General features: G+C 41.1%; 1 protein-coding gene across 1 annotated transcript in view; it reads right to left on the reverse strand.

Annotated features, from left to right (window-relative positions):
* Positions 1 to 21,643, reverse strand: part of eefsec (eukaryotic elongation factor, selenocysteine-tRNA-specific) — a 407,191-nt gene that overhangs the window by 294,277 nt on the left and 91,271 nt on the right. Inside the window, exon 2 of the mRNA XM_052017507.1 lies at positions 21,180 to 21,387. Within this exon, the coding sequence (XP_051873467.1) occupies positions 21,180 to 21,387 (208 nt within the window). The remainder of the gene's footprint in view (positions 1 to 21,179; positions 21,388 to 21,643) is intronic.

Below are 21,643 nucleotides of genomic sequence, written 5' to 3' on the forward strand. Positions count from 1 at the left end.
TGAAAAAGATTAGCAAATTAAAGAGAGAACAGAAACTAAACCTTGGGACAGCTTGTTCTGCACAAGTGTCACATTTTTATCCGGGCCGTGCCATCTTCTCGCAGCTCCCATTGGGCAGGAGATACAGAAGCCTGAAGTCCCCACACCACCAGGTTCAGGAACAGCTACTTCCCTTCAACCACTCAGTTCTTGAACCAACCGGCACAACCCTAATCACTACAGTTTAGCAACACTATGACCACTTTGCATTAAAATGGATTTTTTTTGTTCTAATATGTTTTCTTGTAAATCTTGTGTATAATTTACGTTTAATTTATGTTTATCTTGTGAACGTTGTGTATCTGATGCTATGTGCCTGAGATCTGCTGCAAGTAAGTTTTTCATTGTACCTGTGCACACATGGACTTGTGTGCAGATGACAATAAACTTGACTTTGACTTTCATCAGCCAGGACTAGGTAGTGTCAGCACACCACATTTGGGCTTAATCCCGTTCTCAATCAATACATCAGTGTTGAACATTTCTCAAGATAAAAACTGATTGACACATTAAATATAAAAGAGTCACAGTCACATACTTTTTCTTCCATGAAGCAGACTTCACGGAGAAGTTCAGTATATGAAAGAAACTAATTGAAAGGTGATTGTCATTCAACACTGAAAGGCTGCTGGCAGATAACTCTATAGTTTAATAAAGAGTTGATAAAAGTGTGTCACAGAAGTTGGGATCCTGCAACTGTAAATCAACTTTACGCAACATTTACCTGGAAATCGGATCTGAAGATTGTTAGAAGAAAGGAGATCAGGTTCTGATTAACTTTACAGACATTTCTGTCATTTTCAACCACTTAGGTCAATATGTCAGAGCACCATTTACAATCACATTAAATGTTAAGTGAAAAAAAATGAAAACACATGTTGCAAATGGAGTAATTTCTTTTCCCCTCCAAGAAAATGTACATTAGAGATGACAGGGAAGATTGCCTGTGTTGCTTCAACTTGACTATCCCAACACTCTTTGGGGTGGCCTCCCTCCTACTTTCTATAAAACTGAGCTACCTGTGACCTAATTCACACCACCTCTTGTCCCCCTATCATTTATACTGTTGCTGACCTGCACTGGACTCTGCCTAAGAAAGACCACGATTTTTAAGTTGTTGTTCTTGCCTTCAATTCCCTCCTTCCCTCCCCAAATTTATAATTTCATCCATCACTGCAATGTTCTAGGGTATTAGTGTTCCTCCATACATGACCTCCTAAGGAACCCTGAATGTAATCACTCCTCTGCAGGTGGCCATGCATTCAGCTGCCAAAGCCTTAAGCTCTGGAATTCCCTCCCTAAACCTCTCTTCTGCTCTCTGCTATGATGTTCCTTAAAATCATATCTTTAAGTGTAACAACATGGGAGGAGGCCACTTGACCCATTCATGTACCTGATCATGTATTTTGGTCCCGATTCCTTGCAACATCAGAGACTTTTTCAGTCTATGCAGGCTCAAAGAGCAAATCCATTCCCCCTTAATTTTCCCTGTAACTCATTCTCCCCACACTCCCATCAAGTCCAGTCCCCCCAATTGTTCAGTGTTTAATTTTGTTTGACAAGGTTTCTGTGAAGAAACTCACTGAGGTAAAAGGTACCTTATAAATACAAGTTATCATAGTTGAAAAGCACATTGCAGGTTAAAATAAACACTATCAAAATAATATGGATTGGAGTCAAACTTATGATTCTCTACATAAAGATTATTGAACAAGAGATGAGAATGAGGAAGCAAAGAATAGACAACAAGAATTACAGAAAATTAATGCCATAAAGGACTTTTGACCTTTTCTGAGTCAGATTCCTGAATGGTCCATGAACACTACCTCATGTTTCTGAGTCAATCAATAAAAGAGCTAGTCAGCCTAATCCAATCTTCCAGCATGGGACCTACAGGTCTCAGCTATTTGTATACCTGCAAGAGGTGATGTCCAGACCTCAATTAGACAAAGATTGAAAACATTTTCTTCACCCTCTCTAATCCTTCTACCAGTTGCTTCAAATCTATCCTATGTACGGTGGAGAGCATTCTGACTGGTTACATCACCACCTGGTATGGAGCCTCCAATGCACAGGATCGCAAGAGGCTGCAGGGGGTTGTAGACTCAGCCAGATCCATCACTATCACGACCCTCCCCACCATCGAGGACATCTTCAAGAGACAATGCCTCAAGAAGGTAGCATCCATCCAGGACATGCCATCTTCTCATTACTACCATCAGGGAGGAGGTACAGGAGCCTGAAGATCAACAGTCAATGGTTTAGGATCAGTTTCTTCCCCTCTGCCATCAGATTCCTGAACAGTTCATGAATATGACCTCATTATTCCTTTTGTATTTGCACTATTCATTTCTTTTGTAACTTATAGTAATTTTTGTCTTGCACCGTACTGCTGCTGCAAAACAACAAATCTCATGACATATGTCAGTGATAATAAATCTGATTCTGATCCTGCCTGGTTTTTGATCCCACAGTGCAGGGGGTTGCCAGTCCTCCCCAGTTACTCCATCTAGGCCCCTCACAATCTTATCTACATTAATTAAATCTATCCTCAGTCTTTTGTTTGAAATGAAACAACACAGCATATGCAATGTTTCCTTATAGCTAAAATGTTCCCATCCTGACAACATCCTCTGCACCCCTTCCAGTACAATCACATCTAGGAACAAATGAGGTACTTGAAGAGTATAGAAAAAGTAAGAAAATAATAAAAAAAGGAAATCAGGAAGGCAAAAAGAAGACATGAGGTTGCTTTGGCATATAATGTGAAGGTAAACCCGAAGGGTTCTACAAGTATATTAAGAGTAAAAGGATAGTAAGGGACAAAATTAGTCCCCTAGAAGATCAGAGTGGTCGTCTATGTGTGGAGCCTCAGGAGATGGGGGAGATCTTAAACAGTTTTTTTTGCATCAGTATTTACTCAGGAAACTGGCATAGTGTATATGGAAGGAAGGGAAACAAGTAGTAGTGCCATGGAACACATAGGGATTAAAGAGGAGGAGGTGCTTACTGCCTTACAGCAAATAAAGGTAGATAAATCCCCCGGGCCTGACAAGATATTTCCTCTGACATTGAGAGAGACTAGTGTAGAAATTGCATGGGCCCTGGCAGATATATTCAAAATGTCCTTAGCCATGGGTGCGATGCCGGAGGACTGAAGTAGCTCATGTTGTTCCATTGTTTAAAAAAGGCTCTAAAAGTAAACCAGGTAACTACAGGCCGGTGAGCCTGACATCAGTAGTAGGTAAATTATTGGAAGGTGTTCTGAGAGATTGGATTTACAAGTATTTGGACAGCCAAGGGCTGTTCAAAGAATAGTCAGCTTTGTGCGTGGTAGATTGTGTTTAACGAATCTTGTAGAGTTTTTCGAGGAGGTTACCAAGAAAGTAGATGAAGAAAAGGCTGTGGATGTTGTAATCATGGACTTTAGTAAGGCCTTTGACAAGGTCCCACATGGGAGGTTAGTTCAGAAGGTTCAGACACTAGGTATCCACAGAAGGTTGTAAACTGGATTCGAAATTGGCTGTGTGGGAGAAGACAGAGAGTGGTAGTGGATGATTGTTTCTCAGACTGAAGGCCTGTGACTAGTGGTGTGCCTCAGGGATCTGTGCTGGGGCCATTGTTGTTTGTTGTCTATATCAATGATCTAGATGATAATGCGGTAAATTGGATCAGCAAGTTTGCTGATGACACTAAGATTGGAGGCGCAGTGGACAGCGAGGAAGGCTTTCAAAGCTTGCAGAGGGATCTGAACCAACTGGAAAAATGGGCCAGAAAAAGACAGATGGGATTTAATGCAGACAAGTGTGAGGTGTTACATTTTGGAAGGACAAATCAAGGTAAGACAAAAAAACAGTAAATGGTAGGGCACTAAGGAGTGCGGAGGAACAAAGAGATCTGGGAGTTCAGATATATAATTCCCTGAAAGTGGTATCACAGGTAGACAGGGTTGTAAAAAAGGCTTTTGGCATCCTGGCATTCATAAATCAAAGTATTGAGTACAGGAGTTGGGATGTTATGGTGAGGTTGTATAAGACATTGGTGAGGCCAAATTTGGAGTATTGTGTGCAGTTCTGGTCACCTAACTATAGGAAGGATATCAGTAAGATTGAAAAAGTGCAGAGGAGATTTACTAGAATGTTGCTGGGTCTTCAGGAGTTGAGTTACAGGGAAAGATTGAACAGGTTAGGACTTTATTCCTTGGAGCGTAGAAGAATGAGGGGAGATTTGATAGAGGTTTACAAAATTATGAGGGGTATAGACAGAGTAAATGTGAGTAGGCTCTTTCCACCTAGATTAGGAGAGATAAGTACCAGAGGACATGGCTTTAGGGTGAAAGGGGAAAGGTTTAGGGGGAACTTCTTTACTCAGAGAGTGGTGGGAGTGTGGAACGGGCTGCCATCTGATGTAGTAAATGCGGGCTCACTCTTAAGTGTTAAGAATAAATTGGATAGATACATGGACGGGAGAGGTCTGGAGGACTATGGACTGGGTGCAGGTAAATGGGACTAGCGGAATAATGTTTCGGCACAGACTAGAAGGGCCAAATGGCCTGTTTTCTGTGCTGTGGTGTTCTACGTTCTATCTTCCTGTAATGTGCTGACCAGAACTGTACACAGTACTCTAGCCATAGAGTTTGTTCCAGCATAACCTCCCTGCTGTTATATTCCATGCCTTGGCTACTAAATGAACACATCCCATAATCTGATAACCAGATCTGTGGAATCTCATAGGTAACAGCCTATTGGCTACAGAAACACCCATCAGCAATTGCTCTTTCTTCCTATCCTTGAGTCAATTTCAGATTCAATTTTCCACTTTCCTTGGATGTCATTGGCTTTTACTTTTTTGGCCAATCTCTTATGTGGGATCTCGCCAAAAGCCTTGCTAAATTCTATGCAGATTACATTAAATGCACTGCTTTCATTGGCCCTTTTTTCTACGTCCTCAAAGAATTCAATCAGATCCATCGGACATGATTTTCCCTCAACAGGTCCATGCTAACTGTCCCTGAGGAATTTGTACACATAAATTAAGGTTGTCCCTTAGAAGTGGATCCAATAATTTGCCAACCAAGATTAAACTAACTAGCATTGAATTATTCTCCGTTTGTACAACAGTGCCACATTATCAGTCCTCTAATCCTCTGGTACCACTTCTGTAGCAAGGGAAGATTGGAAAATGATGGTCTCACCCTCTGCAATTTCCTTCCTGGCTCTTGTTAACAGCCTGGAACTTTCCATTCAGGCCTAGTGATTTAACCTTTTTCAAAAATGCTGAACTCCTTAGTACTACTTCTTTTACTATGTTTACCCCATTTAATATTTCATACAAATTTATACAATTTCTAAAACATCAGCATCCTCTCCCTCTTTTGTTAAGGCAGCCCTAGAGTATTCTCCTTCATTAAGAGCCATTTTAGTCCCAAACAGGCTCTACTTTCCTTAGTTATCTTCATGCTCTTTATGTAGCTAGAAAACATCTTTGGATTTTCTCTGATGTGTGCGCAAGAGACAAAAATATGAATCAAAAGGCTTATTTGCTTATTAGGCTCATCTCTCAACTTCCATAAAGCACATTTCCATTTAAAATCTACGTGGAATGCATCCTTTTATCATCATCTACCATTAGAAATAAACTGTCCAGCTTCCTCAGCAGTACCTGTGATGCATTTAGAATCATAGAACAGTACAATATAGGCCCTTTGGCCCACAATGTTGTGCCGACCTTTAAACCTCGCCCAAGACTATTTAACCCCTTCCTCCCACATATCCCTCTATTTTAAGTTCCTCCATATGCTTATCTAGCAATCTCTTGAATTTGACCAATGTACCTGCCTCCAGCACCGCCCCAGGCAGTGTATTCCATGCCCCCAACCACTCTCTGTAAAAAACCTTCCTCTGATATCTCCCTTGAACTTCCCACCCATTAATTTAAAGCCATGCCCTCTTGTATTGAGCATTGGTGCCCTGGGAAAGGGGCGCTGGCTGTCTACTCTATTGATTCCTCTTAATATTTTGTACACCTCTGTCATGTCTCCTCTCATCCTCCTTCTCTCCAAAGAGTAAAGCCCTAGCTCCCTTAGTCTCTCCTCATAATGCATACTCTCTAAACCAGGCAGCAACCTGGTAAATCTCCTCTGCACCCTTTCCAACGCTTCCACATTCGTCCTATAATGAGGCGACCAGAACTGGACACAGTACTCCAAGTGTAGTCTAACCAGAGTTTCGTGGAGCTGCATCATTACCTCGCGGCATTTATGTGGTGCTACAGAGATGCTGCTAGATGAGAGTCATATCACTTCGAAAGGAAAGGTTCTAAGCCTTGAAAAATTCCAGAAGCAAATTGATTCTGGGAAACTTCTTTTCTTAAGGAACATGTACAAGAAAATCACAACTCTTCTTAAGTCATGTAGCTGTTTATTTGATTTTATGGATATACTTAATGGCCAGCACAGAGAACAATTTCAATATGAGTACTTCCATGCTTCATCCAGTCTCTGGTTGCAATTGAGCCTTTGGTGTTCATCTAATTACACAAGAGTGAGCCCTACCACAGTGACTTCTGCTAGCTATCAGCTCTCTGGGAACGTTTTTGAGTGCAATGAGCCGCAATGTTCAGCACTTGGAGGTCCGTGTGAATTCGCTAACCATTACGGTGATTTGTAGAAGGAGAATAGTAAAATGTTTCAGTGAAAGAATTGGACATTAATCAGTGCCACAGTAATCCTTTAATTCTATAATTTCTAACTATTATCTACCAAAATGTCATGAACTCCAGCCTTGATTGATAAACCTTGGTAAGAGCCAAGAACCAACATGAAAAACACTGCCAAAGACAGGAAAAGAAAGCAAAGTAGTGGTGGCTAGATGAGACCAGGCTTGGATGCGCATGCGTGCACAACAGACTAATACATTGTTCTGAGTATGTTAAAGGATACTGTCACGAACCAGCAACAAAAGAAACACACTGAGCATGATTTAGTGTTTAAAAACTATTTTATTAATCACTACTTATGATAATACGTAAAATAAAAGTAATAATGTTAGTATGTTAGAATTCAAAAATGTTAAACCTCGAACGTTAACCCCAAAACTAAACTCTTCGTGTGTGTGTGGCAAAGTCCAAAACTCCCAGTTCCGGAATGGTTCTTAAAGTTCAGTTCCGCAAGCCATAAGGTGAAACATGAGCAAGGGCTTCTTCAACAACCACCGTTGTCTGAAGATAAGATGTAGATGTAGAAAAACATAGAGAGAGTACATACGAAATCCAAATGTTCCACGATGGAACCCAAACGACACTTCAGTGTTTACTCGGTAGTAACTTCCTCACCCCGAAAAGCATCCGAATTGTGGTCGTCCACACAAATACCTGTTTCCTTCTACAGGTCAGCAACAAAGTGAACTCCACCGGATTACTTCCAACTTCCATACATGGGTTTCAGCGGCAAACACAGTTATTGTTTCTCATCCATCGATAGAGAAAACAAGCAGGCTGGTGTCTCTCTCCCTTCTCTCTCTCTCTCCTTCTAACTTCTTCAACAACGTCATTACGTCCTTTATCTTCTATTGACGTAAGCACGCCCCACACACACATACACACACACTCTCTATCTTAAAGGGACTTTCACTGAGTCCGTAACAATACAAGCAGTCTCCAGAGAGATCACTAAAGGAGTTTGCTGCATTCCAAAATGAGTATAGCAACATACAGGAATATAAAATGAGCATGCTGCCTGACCCACTGAGTTCCTCCGGGTCTCTTATGTGTTCCATACAAAATGCACCGAAGCAACTTACTTCGGCTTCCTAGATATCCCCAAGAAGGTGATCAGTAAGCAAATGAAAGCAACACCGTTACGTTAGTTCGGCTCATTTATTTCCACAATTACAATCTATTTATAATTCTACATCACACAACCCAGCATGTGAATCATTTTAGACTAGCCAGCATAAAGTGGATAACACAGAGACAAGAAATTCTGCAGACGACGGAATCTGGAGCAATACACAAACCGTGCTGGAGGAACTCAGCAGGTCAGGCAGCATCCACGGAGGGGAATAAACAGTCGATGTTTCGGGCCAAGACCCTTCATCAGGACTGGAAAGAAAGAGGGCAGAAGCCCAAATAAGAAAGTGGGGGGAGGGGGAGGAGCACACGCAGGCAGGGGAGAGGTGGGTTCAGGTGAGAGGCGAATCCAGGTGAGAGGGGGAAGGTAGGTGATTGGGGACGGGGGAGAAGATGTAATAAGCTGAGAGGTGATGGGTAGAAGAGGAAAAGGGCTGAAGGAGGAGGAAGCCAGTAGGAGACGACAGTGGACCATGGAATAAAAGATGGAGGAGGAGAGGAGATGGCAGGTCATCAAGGAGCCACAGGAATAAGGGAAGACAAAGGAGTGGGGGGTGGGTGGGGTTACGAGAAGTTAGAGAAATTGATGTTGAGGCCATCAGGTTGGAGACTCCCAAGGCGGAATACAAGGTATTGTTACTCCAACCTGTGTCTGGCCTCAGCCTGGCAGTAGAGAAGGTGGTTTTCAAAAGCTGAGTTAGGATAACAATTACTTGATTTTGCAATACTTGGGGAAACGGCATCACTGCTAGTTTGTTAAATAGAATAGCTTGTGGTGACTGATGTTTAAAGTTAATGTGATTTTGCTCTCCCTTTTTTTAATTAGAAGTAACTCTTTCCCCATGTTCTCTCAGTCAAAATTAGGCGCGAAGTACCTCTATATGCAACAATGGCTTTTGTCATCCAGGAAGGAAGTCTGCTGTTCTGATCTGGTCTAGCCTTTATGAGCTCCAGACGGCCAAGAAAATGCACCAGTGCCTCCATCTCCTCAGGAGGCTGAAGAAGTTTGGCATGTTCCCTTTGACCCTCACCAATTTTCATCAATGCACCATACAAAGCATACTATCCGGATGCATCAGGGCTTGGTATGGCAACTGCTTTGCCCGAGACCACAAGAAACTGCAGAGTGTTGTGGACACAGCTCAGCTCATCATGGAAACCAGCCTCCCCTCCATGGACTCTGTCTACACTTCTCGCTGCCTCAGTAAAGCAGCCAATGTAATCAAAGATTCCACCCATCCAGGATATTCTCTCTTCTCCCCCCTTCCATTGGGCAGCAGATACAAAAGCCTGAAAGCACATACCCCCAGGCTCAGCTTCTATCCAGCTGTTAGAAGACTATTGAACGGTCCCCTAGAATGATAAGATAGTCTCTTGACCTCATAATCTACCTCATCATGCCCTTGCACCTTATTGTCTGCCTGCACTGCACTTTCTCTGTAACTGTGACACTTTATTCTGCATTCTGTTATTGCTTTTCCTCGATGTACGACCTCAATATACTGATTTGATGAAATGATCTGTATGGATGGCATGCAAAACAAAGTTTTTTGCTGTACCTCGGTACATGTGACAATAATAAACCAATTTATCAAACAGCCCACTTGATTGGTGGAAATATCCACCATCTTCCTAAAGTTCATTCCCTTCATCACCAGTAGATAGCAACTGCAGCGTCTACCATCTATAAAGTACTTTCCAGCAAGTCACCAAGACTTCCTCCCTGGCACCTTCAAAATCTATGAACTCCACTAGCCAGAAGGTCAGGGGCAGCAGACGCATGGGAATAATTCCACTTGAAAGTTCCTCTGCAAGGCATGGACTATCCTGTCAGAAGATATGGCCATTTCATTATTAACATGGGATTAAATTCCAAAACACACACAACACTGGAGGAATTCAGCAGGTCAGGCAGCATCTATGGAGGGAAATGAACAGTCGACGTTTTGGGCCGAGACCCTTCACCAGGACTGGAAAGGAAGAGGGCAGAAGCCAGAATAAAAAGGTCAGAAGCCAGAATAAAAAGGTCAGGGGAGAGGGAGGGGGAGGGGGAGGAGCACAGGCTGGCAGGTGATAGGTGAGTCCAGGTGAGAGGGGGAAGGTAGGTGGGTGGGTGGGGGGGGGGGGCGGCGAGGGTGAAAGGGAGTGATGTAAGAAGCTGACAGGTGGAAGAGGCAAAGGGGTGAAGAAGTAGGAATCTGACAGGAGAGGACAGTAGACCATGGGATAAAGGGAAGGATGTGGGGAATGAGAGGGAGATGAGGGAGGGTTCTGAGGGCAGGGGAGGGGGGAGGAGGCCACAGGAGTGAGGGAAAAGAGGGAAAAGTGCTCCTCCCCCTCCCCCAACCTTTTTATTCTGGCTTCTGTCCCTTTCCAGTCCTGATGAAGGGTCTCGACCCAAAACATCGACTGTTTATTTCCCTCCATAGATGCTGCCTGACCTGCTGAGTTCCTCCAGCATTTTGTGTGTGTTGCTCCAGATTCCAGGAGCTGCAGAATCTCGTGTCTACGGATTTAAATACCAGATTTTTTCAACCAACAGTAATTTTTGTCACTCACACAGACTATATTCATTCACAGGCACCTACTTAACAGCAACAAACTGCAACTTTGCTATTAACGCTGCATTCCCTGAATGAGCAAAAATGAAAGTTGCATATAGTGAGGCCAAACTGACATTCTCCACAAATTCAGAGGTAGTTCCCAAGATCTGGGACCAAAAACCTACTCCAAATTGTTGGAAGTACCAGTGCAACGAAGCAATGGGATGCACATTGCAGCAAAGCACAGTCTCAATCACACTACTACAGGGAAGGCCCTGCACAGTTCCCTGAACACGGAGGAACAACTCAACAGTGATCTTTCTTGCTTCATGACTGGTCCTTCAAAGAGGCAAAATCCATCCTGTACACTGCTGTGGTGTGTGTGCTAAAGGAGCAAGATGAGGTTTAAAATGGGATATAAAATAAAAAATAAATGACGTTTTATTTAGTCTGACAGCAAGGTCCAAGAATTTTACCTAAAATTATATAATTGCATAGTTATTTCTGTAACTATGACCTGGAAATTACACTGTGCAAAATTAGTGACTAAATGCTTAATAAGTTAAATTACTTTCAACACTGTTCTATGAAAGTCATCAAAGAACCAAAGCCTCTCTCACACAGTACTTACACATTAAGGCTTACATTTTTTTTACCAGAGGAAATAGTGAAAGTGGAAATTTAGTTTTGTTACCAATGTGGATATGACAACATCAGTTTAAAGATAAACTGGCTGAAATAGGAGCAACCAACCTGAAATTCAAGGTTCTGACGGTAAGGATGACAAAATGAAAATAACATTGCATTTATAAAGCAACTATTACATTCTCAGAACATCTCTGAGAACTTTACAACCAATAAAATTATGCGAAAGTGCAGTTACCGCATCATGTTGACTCAAACCCTAAATATTTTTGCTCTGCTTAAAATAATGACACATTGCCCGACACATTGATGCAATCACAAAGGCCGCACACCAGTGGTTCTACTTTGTTAGGGGTTTGAGGAGATTCGGTATGTCACCAAAGACTCTTACAAATTTCTATAGATGTACGGTGGAGAGCATTCTGACTGGTTGCATCACCGCCTAGTTTGGAGCCTTCGATGCACAGGATCGCAGGAGGCTGCAGGGGGTTGTAGACTCAGCCAGCTCCATCAGGGGCACAACCCTCCCCACCATCGAGGACATCTTCAAGAGTCAGTGTCTCAAGAAGGCAGCACCCATCATTAAGGACCCTCACCACCCGGGACATGCCCTCTTCTCGTTACTACCATCGGGGAGGAGGTACAGGAGCCTGAAAACTCACACTCAATGATTCAGGAACAACTCCTTCCCCTCCGCCATCAGATTTCTGAATGATCCATGAACACTACCTCATTATTCCTTTTTTTTTGCATTACTTATTTATTTTTGTAATATATCGATATTTATGTCTTTGTATTGTACTACTGCTGCTGCAGAACAACAAATTTCACGTCATATGTCAATGATAATAAATCTGATTCCGATTCTGATAATACCATGAAATCTTTAACATTTACCCAAATAGCCAGATGAAATCTAAGTGTAAAGTAAATAGTCCCAGTTTATTTGGGGGAAATGTAGATGCAGCCATCAGGCTCTACACAAGGATATTGTTCATTTGAAATACAACCAGAGTTCAGTGTGAATGCAGTCCAGAGCTTGGCTGCAGTTTATATCGAGTATCTAGATCAACCGCACGTGAACGCTGCTCCTACAGTGAGCCCTGTTTGACCTGGCATGATTCACTGTAAGTCACTCAACTCGCAACAAATTACAAGAAACTGGAAGAAATGCTAGAAAAATTATTTTTCCCACATGAGTATGGATTAAGCATGCAACTCTGCCTCAAACCACTTTTGAAGCAGAGTCCACAAATTTCAGGAAAAGGACTTTTATGTGGCTTGAAAGATGATAGGTGAATGAGACAATGTCTCCTGTGGAAGAGAACATCACTGCAGACCGAAGATTTCAAATGACCTGTTTCTGTAATGGAATATGATGAATAGAATAGAAACATTTCAGGAGAAGCTAGGTATACATTTGAAAGTAAAAGGATAGGAAAGGAAAGGTTTTTAGCAGAGCTGCCACCTCACAACACTAGAGAACCGGGTTCAATCCTGACCTCAGGTGCTGTCTGTGTGGAATTTGTACATTCTCCCTGTGACTACATAGATTTCCTCCGGATGCTCAAGTTTCCTCCCACATCCCAAAGATTGTGGGTTAATTGGCCACTGAAAATCTCCCCGAGTGTGCAGGTGAGGTAGACTCTGGGAAGAGTTGGTAGGAAAGTGGGGAGAACATAAAAATAGGATTAACATAGGATTATTTAAATGGGCAGTTGCTGGTCAGCACAGACTCGGTGGGCTGAAGGGCCCATTTCCATGCTGTCTCTCTTTATGAATTTCTATGACTTTTCATTATTCTGACCTATAAAGGCATTATTCTGACTTTTCAGCAACGTCAGATTTTATCTGATTCCTGAGCAAAAATCCCCTCAAATTCATTTCACTCTTTCCATTCATCAAGGCAAGAAAATAATACTGGTGAATAAATTATGTTGCATTTCAGAAATATCTTGAACTTCTGGAATCGAATATCCCTCCCACCATCGGGAGTATCTACAGGAGGCACCGTCTCAAGAAGGCAACATCTGTCATCAAGGATCCCCACCATCTGGGCCGTGCCATCTTCTCACAGCTACCATTGGGGAGGAGGTACAGAAGCCTGAAGTCCCACACCACCAAGTTCAGGAACAGCTGCTTCCCTTCAACCATGCGGCTCTTGAACCAACCAGAACAATCCTAATCACTGCAGTTTACACTCTGGCCACTTTGATCACTTTGCTCTAAAATGGAGTTTGTTTGTTTTTGTTCCAATTTTGTTTTTTCTTGTAAAAATTGTGTATAATTTATGTTTTTCTTGTGACTGCTGATTATCTGATGCTATGTGCCTGTGATGTTGTGCAAGATTTTCATTACATCTGTGCATACATGTACTTGTGCAGATGACAATAAACCTGACTTTGATTTTGGAAACAAGCCTTTCAATCCAATTGATCTCGGTAAATGTATATGCCTCAGTGCCCTCCATTTCGCCCTGTTACGGACTCAGTGAAAGTCCCTTTAAGATAGAGAGTGTGTGTGTATGTGTGTGTGGGGCGTGCTTACGTCAATAGAAGATAAAGGACGTAATGACGTTGTTGAAGAAGAAGAAGAAGAGAGAGAGAGAAGGGAGAGAGACACCAGCTTGCTTGTTTTCTCTATCGATGGATGAGAAACAATAACTGTGTTTACCACTGAAATCCATGTATGGAAGTTGGAAGTAATCCGGTGGAGTTCACTTTGTTGCTGACCTGTAGAAGGAAACAGGTATTTGTGAGTGGACGACCACGGTTCGGATGCTTTTCGGGGTGAGGAAGTCACTACCGAGTAAACACTGAAGTGTCGTTTGGGTTCCATCGTGGAACATTTGGATTTCATATGTACTCTCTCTATGTTTTTCTACATCTACATCTTATCTTCAGACAACGGTGGTTGTTGAAGAAGCCCTTGCTCATGTTTCACCTTATGGCTTGCGGAACTGAACTTTAAGAACCATTCAGGAACTGGGAGTTTTGGACTTTGTCACACACACACACGAAGAGTTTAGTTTTGGGGTTAACGTTCGAGGTTTAACATTCTTGAATTCTAACATACTAACATTTTTACTTTTATTTTACGTATTATCATAAGTAGTGATTAATAAAATAGTTTTTTTTTTCAGTGTGTTTCTTTTGTTGCTGGTTCGTGACAGCCCAATACCATTTCTTTCCTTTCCTTTCACTTTCAAATGTATACCTAGCTTCTCCTTAAATGTTTCTATTCTATTCATCTCTACTTCACAGGGTAGTACGCTCCACATCGTAACCACAGAGTAAACACAATTCTGTGAAATAATATTAAATGTATCAGTAACTGTCTTGTATTTGGTCTCATCTCCTCACAAATAGAAACTCTTCACGACTTTTACCTTTTCAAGCTCTTTCATAAGCTTAAAAGGTCCCCTCTCAAATTTTTATCATGAGAAAAGTCCAAGCACAACTTGTATTCATATTGGACCTCAAACCCAGTAAAATATCCTAAGGCACTTCACAGGAACCTTATCAGTCATTATGTACAGGTCGCTGGTGAGGCCGCACTTGGAGTATTGTGTTCAGTTTTGGTTGCCCTGCTATAGGAAAGATGTTATTAAACTGGGAAGAGTGCAGAAAAGATTTACAAGGATGCTGCAAGGACTGAGTTATAGGGAGAGGTTGGACAGGCTAGGACTTTATTCCTTAGAACATAGGAGACTGACAGGTGATCTTATAGAGGTGAATAAAATCATGAGGGGCATAGATAGGGTGAATGCACACAGTCTTTTTCCCAGGGTTGGAATATCAAGTACTAGAGGGCACAGGATTAAGGTGAGAGGGGAGAGATTTAAGAGGAACGTGAGGGGGGATTTTTTTTTAAACACAAAGGGTGGTATCCATGTAGAATGAGCTGCCAGAGGAAGTGGTTGAAGCAGGTACAATAACAACTTTTAAAAGACATGGATTGTAAAGGTTTAGAAGGTTAGGGGCCAAATGCTGGCAAATGAGACTAGCTTGAATAGGGCATCTTGGTCAGCATGGACCAGTTGGGCCGAAGGGCCTGTTTCCATGTTGTAAGACTCTGTGACGCCATTAGACATTGAAACACAAAGCGATATCAGGGCAAGTGACCAAAAGCCTGGACGAAAATGTAGGCTTTAAGGAGCAATTTAACAGATGAAAGAGAGAAAGCTAGAGGTTTCAGGAGGGAATTTCAGAGCTTAAGTCTTTACAGCTGAAAGTGTAAGCATTAGTACTGAAGCATTAAAATCAAGGATAGTTATGGGGCCAAAATTAAAGGAGCGCAGATATTTCAGAGGATTGGAGAAGATTAGAGAATCAGGGAGAGATGAGCCATGACAGGCATTTGAAAATAATTATGAAAAGCATTATGAGGTTGATATAACAGTTAAGATGCAATGTAAGCTCCTAACATTCTTCCCAAAAAGTGTGCGGCTGCAGAAAAACAAGGCAATGTGTATCAACGACGGCTTTTCCCATTTCCCAGGGTAATCTCCAAGTGGGATTCTCAGTTCACTACTGAACTAGACTAGATTGAAGACTGCACAAGCTCCTTTCATGTGGGATCCACACCCACATCCTGAAAGGTGAAAGGGCAGTGACTCACCCATTCGGCCACAGATCCCAATTAACCAATCTCAGTATTCAAGCCATCATTAGCTACAGGGAGCAAAGGGTAGCACAGAAAGATTTCCTTAGTGTTACAGGATTAAGGCAGGTTGTTCACAAAAACAAACTGGCTCATTAAAAAAATCAATCATGGTGGAAAAAAAATGAAAGGATTAAACACCAGTTAGGTAAATGGTTTATGTAAAGGCCATTTTTTACGCTTCAACTGCATAAATTGTTTACAGAAAGAATCACTTTGTACTTAAAAGAGGCACACTGGTTTTTAATCCTTGTTTTTTTTATTTACTGATTGCCATCATTAGTGGATCTAACCACATAAAATCTTCATGATTTACCAAATTTGCTAAAATATTAAACAGAGCTGGCTGTTTTCCCCTTGTTTGAAATGACAACTGTTACATTACATAAAGCACAAGAGAGTTGCTTCCCCACCCCAGAAAAAAAACCTTCAGAAAAGGGGGACATTTACTATTTAAATGGATTAACTTGCAATTTAAACAAGATGTATTCCACAAATAACATTATATCCCTTATTGCTAAATACATTTCCATTCCAAACCTATTCAAGTGTAACAGGCTATTTGGAGTTCAATGTTTGCCCACAGGCAGGGTATACTAAAATGTAAATTAATAAATTAGATAACTACATCTGCACAGGCAAAAAAAACTCAGCTGAACCCTAAAGGGGCAATTAGAACAACAAATTTTGAACTCTGCACACTTGGTCACGCAAATTCAGTAAGACCATGGCAATATCACAAGAACAATACAACAATTCATCTTTTATATCCTTACAGAAAACTCTTTCAGAACATCTCTAAATCTCCGCATATACCTTCAGGAGCCTTCAAGCCCTGGAGGTGTTTCATTTTAATTTCTTTCAGAGTTAAATAGTGCAGGGTTATTTTCAAACTAAACTTAACACAGAATACTGTCTCATTAGGAGCGGGAATCCAGAGATGCATTAATAACATCAAGAGACATGGTCTATTTCCAAAATGAAAAGTTCATTGTTCAGAATAAACACCTTGACTTTAAAATAAGTATTTTTTATTCATACTGAGAAGCCATGGTCTCACCCCATCCTGTCTCTGTGTCTCCTCCAGCCTTATCACTCTACAACATGCATGCTCCTCCAATTCCAGCCTCCTGCGCTTCATTCAATTCAATCCATCCATCCAAGGCCCCAAGCTCTGGCACTCTCACCTTAAACCTCTCCACATCTCTGCCTCCCTTCTGTACATTAAACTGCAACATAAATCCTAACTTTTTGGCCCATCTTTGGTCTCACAGAATCAGAATTATAAGTCTATTCAACGCACTGCGTATAGAGCAAATTCATTCAACCATCTCAATATCTCCTTATGTGGTTCAAAGTACTTTTTATTTGAAGTGCCTTAGAATGTTTTTTTTTCCTGTTATGGGTGCTATATAGATGCAAATTTTTTTGTTGCTAGAGGTAAAAGGAGGATTAGATTAGATTATTTTATTAGTCACATGTACATCGAAACACACAGTGAAATGCATCTTTGCATAGAATGTTCTGGGGGCAGCTGGCAAGTGTCGCCACGCTTCTGGCGCCAACATAGCATGCCCATAACTTCCTAACCTGTACGTCTTTGGAATGTGGGAGGAAACCGGAGCACTCGGAGGAAACCCACGCAGACATGGGGAGAACGTACAAACTCCTTACAGACAGTGGCCGGAATTGAACCCGGGTCGCTGGCGCTGTAATAACGTTACGCTAACCGCTACACTACCGTGCCTGCCATTAATGTAAGATACTCATAAGATAGGAAAGAATAAGAGAAAATGAAATAAATCCAGCAGCAGATACAAAGCTCTGCGTTTTCAACTTGGCAGTAAGAGAAAAGGAAAGGTTGCACACTTTCACGGTCTTGGGAAACCGTGAAGCAGTATTAGAATCAGAATGAGAATCAGGTTTATTATCACTGACATATGACATGAAATTTGTTGTTTTGCAGCAGCAGTACAGTGCAAAGACATAAAAATTAATATAAATTAGCAAATATATAAATAGTGCTCAAAAAAGGAATAACGAGGTAGTGTTCATGGGTTCATGGACCATTCAGAAATCTGATAGCAGAGGGGAAGAAACTGTTTCTAAATCGTTGGGTGTGGGTCTTCAGAGATTGTTTAATAAAACTAAATGGGGTGGTATATTTGAAGATCGGGAATAAGAGAAGGCTTAGGAAGCCACTTGATATCAATTAGTAATATCTAGAAAATAAAGAGGGCAAGTTAAAGAATGCAAGGAAAAGATTACAAAGGAAATAGTGAGGAAAACGGAAGACGCGATAAGAATAAAGATTTGAGAACAAAGGGAGAAAAATAATATCACACACAAGATCACTCACGCATTTCTTCCAGGAGTACAAAAGAGCTACGAGTAGAGGGTCCCTAACCTACTTTAAGATTAAGATTTAAGATATCTTTATTAGTCACATGTACATCGAAACACACAGTGAAACGCGTCTTTTGCGTAGAGTGTTCTGGGGGCAGCAAGGAAAAACATTAGATGGTCTCAAGTTTCAGACTGGTTCATTGCTCGTGTACACGATTGAAACACTCAAGAACAGCCCTTTTTCCAGTCTGTTGTGCCATTTCCAAATGAAAATTTTTGGCTTCTCCTCATTTCTTTTTGAATTCATCCCAGCTGAAACACAGAATTCCATAGAGAGGACCTCAAATTGTTGTTTTATCTGGAAGCAGGCAAGCAGAGAGCAGCATAATAAAATTAAACTATGGCAATGTCTCTTGGAAGAAAAGATTAGAGAAGGAAAGGTTAGAAAAATTATCATAGGGAAAACCAAAGACGCAGGAAACATACAAATCAAGTCAACATTTAAAGAAGAAAGATTAACATTCTGATCCCTCAGGAGAAGTAAATAAAATTATAAATCATGTTCCATTGAAAGGTCCCATCCAAAATATTCATCCACTTTGTCTTCAGATCAAATGCTGACTGACATTTATATGTATTTTCCAATTAAATAAATCATTGGTTAATTTCCGTAGGACATAGAAGGAGGCCATTTTGGCCCATCGAGTTTTTACAATCCCAATCCCTATTAATTTTCCCAGTTCTCAGCTGGTGAACTGTATATAATTGAACACTGCACTTTAGGAAGGATATCAAAGCCCTGAGGAGGGTACCTGGAAGGGTGTCTGCAATCCGAAAAAAAATGTGATGGAATCGGAGAATAAATCACTGGGGGCAATGTCATGTTTTGAACAGCACTAATTTTCAGGGTTTGGGGGTAAAATTGGGAGTGGGATTAGTTAGTTTCTAAAAGCTAGCACATGTGTAATATGAATGACTTCCTTCTACGTTGTATCATTAAAAAAAAGAACGAACAGCTAGAGCAAAATATAATAGAAAATACAATCCTAGTATTTTATAGTGGAGTGGGCAGCCATTACAGCTGTGCAGTTATTTTTATAGAATTATCCACAGAATTATTCCCCTGATGATCCACGGGCTCTGTTGAGATTTTCTTTTTAAAATTATTCATCTACTTTCCTTTTAAAGACCACCACTGATTCTAAATCCAACATTATTTCTGAAAGCACATGATGTAAAAAAAGTGTTTTCCTAACAGTTCTTTACAAATGTAATGCACAAGGGAAGTTTGCTCCATTATTAGTGAGCTTCTAATGGAATTAGGAAAACATGTCTTTGGATCAAGAAGCATTATTATCAGTTCATTACTCATTGAAAGAGCAGACATTACCTTAATTTTTTTCCATATAGGAATGTTGGGGCATGTTCAAAAATGGGAAAAGGCTTCAGAGTGAATTGAGAAAGAATAGCATTGATGTAGGCAGTTATAACTGGACATTGAATAGGTTTGTGTCATACACTTAATGACTCAGAATTTTGAAACAGCTCAATATTGCAGCACTGAATATTGATGAAATTCAGGGTTCTTACACTGAGGCATAATGGCTGCAATTTGTAACATCTACAAGGAACATTGCATAAGCTCGCTAAGGCTTCTTCAACAGATCCTTCCAAACTTCCAGCCACTTCTGTCAATGACAAGGAAGTTCTGCGCCCCAGCTTGGAAATATATCACCATTCCTTCATCATTGCTTGATCAAAATCCTGACACGCCCTGTTCAAAAGCTCCGTGCCAGTATCTTTGTGACATGGACTGCAGTGGTTATCCTGGCAATGTGGGATGGACAATAAACGATGGCCACACCAGCGACGTTCACATCTCATGAGCGATTGTTAAGAGTCAACGACCTTATTCTGGGCTACAAGGCAGCAGATTTTACTCTTTGAAAGACACTGCTGAACCAGTTGGGTCTTCAGGACAACCTTTTTTCATTCCACATTTATTTATTTGAATTTAAATCTCTTGGCTGTCTCAGTGGAAGTCAAACTCATTACTGGATAAGAGTCAATAATTTAACCACTATGATATGTAAGCCGTAGATAAGCTTTTAACTTACAGATTGATAAAAAAAATCAAATTCATATTTTCAAAATACCACAAAGGGGTTCAAATTTGTAATGTTTGGGTTAATAATGCTGCACGTGAAGGCTGGTGACACCAGTGGAACTATACTACTGCTGGAATTAGTGTCCAACAGAGAACGATTAAAAGAATCAATGATACAGCAAGAGTCTCAGAAATTCATTCCCCCATAATGCTGTTTTCTCCATTCCTCCTCCAAGGGTAACAGTTTCCCCACAGACAGAAACAGCCCCAGTGGCCTTGCCCAAACAGCTATTCTACCTGTGTACATTGGGGCAACAGTCTTTTACAGAATAAGAGACACTGAGGCCATGTGTGGTCCTCCTCGCATATGACTCCCACCCTCCAAGAGTCACCGGATTGCAATTGAGAGTGCACAGGTCTATTGTAACATTCTTTAAGAATCAAAGAAAACAACATAAAGCAATGACCTCAAAAAACTTGCACAGATCTGTCTTTCAGGGTATTACCAAACTTAACATAAAAAGGTCAAGTTAACTTAGTTCAAAGAAAAATGTTATTCAACACAAACTAAACTCGCCAGCAGTGCCACTGAGTGAAGCACAACTGATACAAAGCATATAGCACATTGATTGACAGTATTAAGTCCTGAGCTAACACCAAAGCTTTTCACTTTCAATACAGAGTCACAGAGTTATACAGCATGGAAACAGGCCCCTTGGTCCAACTTGTCCATGCTGATTAAGTTGCCTATCTGAGCTAGTTCCATTTTCCTGAGTTTGGCCCATATCCCACCTATCTATCCATTTACCTGTATAAATGTCTTTGAAATGTTGCAATTGTACCCACCTCTACCACATCCTCTGGCAGCTTGTTCCACATACCCACCACTCTCTGTATGGAAAAAGGTGCCCCTGAGGTCCCCTGACATCAAATGTATTTGAGTTTGGAGTTGTGCAGGAAGGTGAGGGAAGAGTGACTGGGAGGCTTACCTTGTGTTCTCCAGTGTCTTCTGCATTTTCTTTGTCATTTTGTCTATCAACACCTGTTTCTTTGCCTCTGGTAGGAGGTCAGTCTTGTTCAGGACCACCACCATCCGTGGACACGTAATCTCGCCGATCACCAGGCATTCCGCTGACTGTGTCTGCATCCCCTTTGTCACGTCAATTACCAGCATCATCAAGTCAATGATCTGCGAACCTGCAGGACAACAGACAGTTCATTCCTGGCTTGGTTGAAGTAATCTGCATCATGAATTATTTTAAACTAAAGTCTAGGGAATTTCAACGGAATGTAAAATCAGAATTACACTACCATTTAATTTGCCAACAACCCAGTTAGGTTAAAATTACTCATAGCACATACAAGGAGAGGAATTTTAAACTGATCTCTCCAATCTCAAGTTCAATGTTAGTAAAAAAAAAGATGTACATTTTTGCAATGCTTTTCATAACTT

The sequence above is a fragment of the Pristis pectinata genome, chromosome 6 (genome assembly GCF_009764475.1).
Source record: "Pristis pectinata isolate sPriPec2 chromosome 6, sPriPec2.1.pri, whole genome shotgun sequence".
Classification (NCBI taxonomy): Eukaryota; Metazoa; Chordata; class Chondrichthyes; order Rhinopristiformes; family Pristidae; genus Pristis; species Pristis pectinata.